Source organism: Lottia gigantea, assembly GCF_000327385.1.
Source record: "Lottia gigantea unplaced genomic scaffold LOTGIsca_48, whole genome shotgun sequence".
Classification (NCBI taxonomy): domain Eukaryota; kingdom Metazoa; phylum Mollusca; class Gastropoda; family Lottiidae; genus Lottia; species Lottia gigantea.
In genome coordinates, this window is record NW_008709663.1 from 767,500 (window position 1) to 770,506 (window position 3,007).

At 27.6% G+C, this 3,007-nt stretch overlaps 1 protein-coding gene across 1 annotated transcript; it reads left to right on the forward strand.

The window, feature by feature from the left end:
* Positions 1-1,534: 1,534 nt before the first annotated feature.
* Positions 1,535-1,933, forward strand: LOTGIDRAFT_124884 (hypothetical protein; the record flags this gene model as incomplete). Its single annotated transcript, XM_009061420.1, has 2 exons — positions 1,535-1,674; positions 1,735-1,933. Coding segments are annotated over 2 exons (339 nt in total), but the record flags the coding sequence as incomplete, so codon positions are not given.
* Between the last annotated feature and the right edge of the window lie 1,074 nt (positions 1,934-3,007).

The window sequence follows — 3,007 nt, forward strand, 5'->3', positions numbered from 1 at the left end:
AGGGCAAAAAAAAAAAAAAAAAATGGTAATATGGATAATGGTAAAAAACCAAAATGGTAATATGGATAATGGTAAAAAAAAACAAAACAAAATGGTAATATGGATAATGGTAAAAAAAAACAAAACAAAATGGTAATATGGATAATGGTAAAAAAAACAAAATGGTAATATGGATAATGGTAAAAAACCAAAATGGTAATATGGATAATGGTAAAAAAAACAAAATGGTAATATGGATAATGGTAAAAAACCAAAATGGTAATATGGATAATGGTGAAAAAAAAAAAAAAAAAATGGTAATATGGATAATGGTAAAAAAAACAAAATGGTAATATGGATAATGGTAAAAAACCAAAATGGTAATATGGATAATGGTAAAAAAAAACAAAACAAAATGGTAATATGGATAATGGCAAAAAAAAAAAAACCACCATGGTAATATGAATAATGGTAAAAAACAAAATGGTAATATGGATAATGGCAAAAAAAAAAAAACAAAATGGTAATACAGATAATGGTAAAAAACCAAAATGGTAATATGGATAATGGTAAAAAACCAAAATGGTAATATGGATAATGGTAAAAAAACAAAATGGTAATATGGATAATGGCAAAAAAAACCAAAATGGTAATATGGATAATGGTAAAAAAAACAAAATGGTAATATGGATAATGGTAAAAAACCAAAATGGTAATATGGATAATGGTAAAAAAAAAAAAAAGTAACATGGATAATGGTAAAAAAAACAAAATGGTAATATGGATAATGGTAAAAAAACCAAAATGGTAATATGAATAATGTTAAAAATAAAAAAAAGTAACATGGATAATGGTAAAAAAAACAAAATGGTAATATGGATAATGGTAAAAAAACCAAAATGGTAATATGAATAATGTTAAAAATAAAAAAAAGTAACATGGATAATGGTAAAAAAACCAAAATGGTAATATGGATAATGGTAAAAAAAACAAAATGGTAATATGGATAATGGTAAAAAAAAAAAAAAGTAACATGGATAATGGTAAAAAACCAAAATGGCAATATGGAAATACCACTGTTAAAATAGTGCTCAATACATCAATTATAGAGTGATATAGAAATATCACTGTTAAAATAGTGCTCAATACATCAATTGTAGAGTAATATAGATATATCACTGTTAAAATAGTACTCAATACATCAATTGTAGAGTGATATAGATATATCACTGTTAAAATAGTGCTCGATACATCAATTGTAGAGTGATATAGATACATCAATTGTAGAGTAATATAGATATATCACTGTTAAAATAGTCCTCAATACATCAATTGTAGAGTGAAATAGATATATCACTGTTAAAATAGTGCCCAATACATCAATTGTAGAGTGATATAGAAATACCACTGTTAAAATAGTGTTCAATACATCAATTGTAGAGTAATATAGATATATCACTGTTAAAATAGTGCTCAATAATCAATTGTAGAGTGATATAGATATACCACTGTTAAAATAGTGCTCAATACAACAATTGTAGAGTGATATAGAAATACCACTGTTAAAATAGTGCTCAATACATCAATTGTAGAGTTATATAGATATACCACTGTTAAAATAGTGCTCAATACATCAATTGTAGAGTTATATAGATATACCACTGTTAAAATAGTGCTCAATACATCAATTGTAGAGTTATATAGATATACCATTGTTAAATTAGTGCTCGATACATCAATTGTAGAGTGATATAGAAATGCCTCTGTTATAATAGTGCTCAATACATCAATTATAGAGCAATATAAAAATACCACTGTTATAATAGTGCTCAATACATCAATTGTAGAGCGATATAGATATATCACTGTTAAAATAGTGCTCAATACATCAATTGTAGAGCAATATAGAAATACCACTGTTAAAATAGTGCTCAATACATTAATTATAGAGTGATATAGAAATACCACTGTTAAAATAGTCCTCAATACATCAATTGTAGAGTGATATAGAAATACCACTGTTAACATAGTGCTCAATACATCAATTGTAGAGTGATATAGAAATACCACTGTTAAAATAGTACTCAATACATCAATTGTAGAGCGATATAGACATGTGATATTTTTATTTCTAAATTGAAAATACATGTAGATTCATTCAAGCTAAAATAAATATTTTTCGACGTTCGGGTTAGCTTCAATAGGCTACTAACAATGACACGCGTTTAAAAATATTGACATTTGATATATTGAACCATTATGTATAACTTGGTATCGAGATATGGAGTTCTGATTTATTTCATTCTTGTTTCTAATTCAAACATAATTTATTGGATTCATGTGGTAAATTTGGTACGGTCTTCGTTCTCTTTAATCAGCTGAATGTGATTATGGAGTGAAGTTACCGACAGCCCTAGTCTTACTTTACTAATTGCTTCATTGGAAACTATTACGTCTTACTTTCTGCACCTTAATTGGATATTGATAGAGAATTTTTTGTCGTTATTTCAAGACTTCATTGGTATAATCAGGACGATTGAGATCAAGAATTTTAAACGTGAAAGCTGGCTGTGATATCTGTCTATAGATCGAGGGACTAGTGATATGCGAACTAACGCAATGGAATGAAAATTCTTTGGAAATTTGGACAGATGAAATAGTGTATAATAAATAAGTCAAGTACTAACGATCCGAAATGGCAAACCGAAACACGAAATCCAAACAACATATTGGCGAAACATTGGTAGCAGCTGATGAACTTTTCATATGAGGTAGTATATCAATCATAAGTGCGGAAATATTTCATTATGACAAGTGTTATCAGGTGTCTAGAAGAGTACGAATACCCTGCCTGGCGCTATTTTATCGCTTCAATATTTATATTTTAAATGTCTTGTACTCGTGAAAACTATAGGCGTACTTTATCAACCCGGAATATAGCATAAAACATAAAATATTTGGAGTGAGAATTGGTTAAATGGACAGTTGTAAAAACGAACTTTATTATCCAGTCTATCTTGATGCAGGA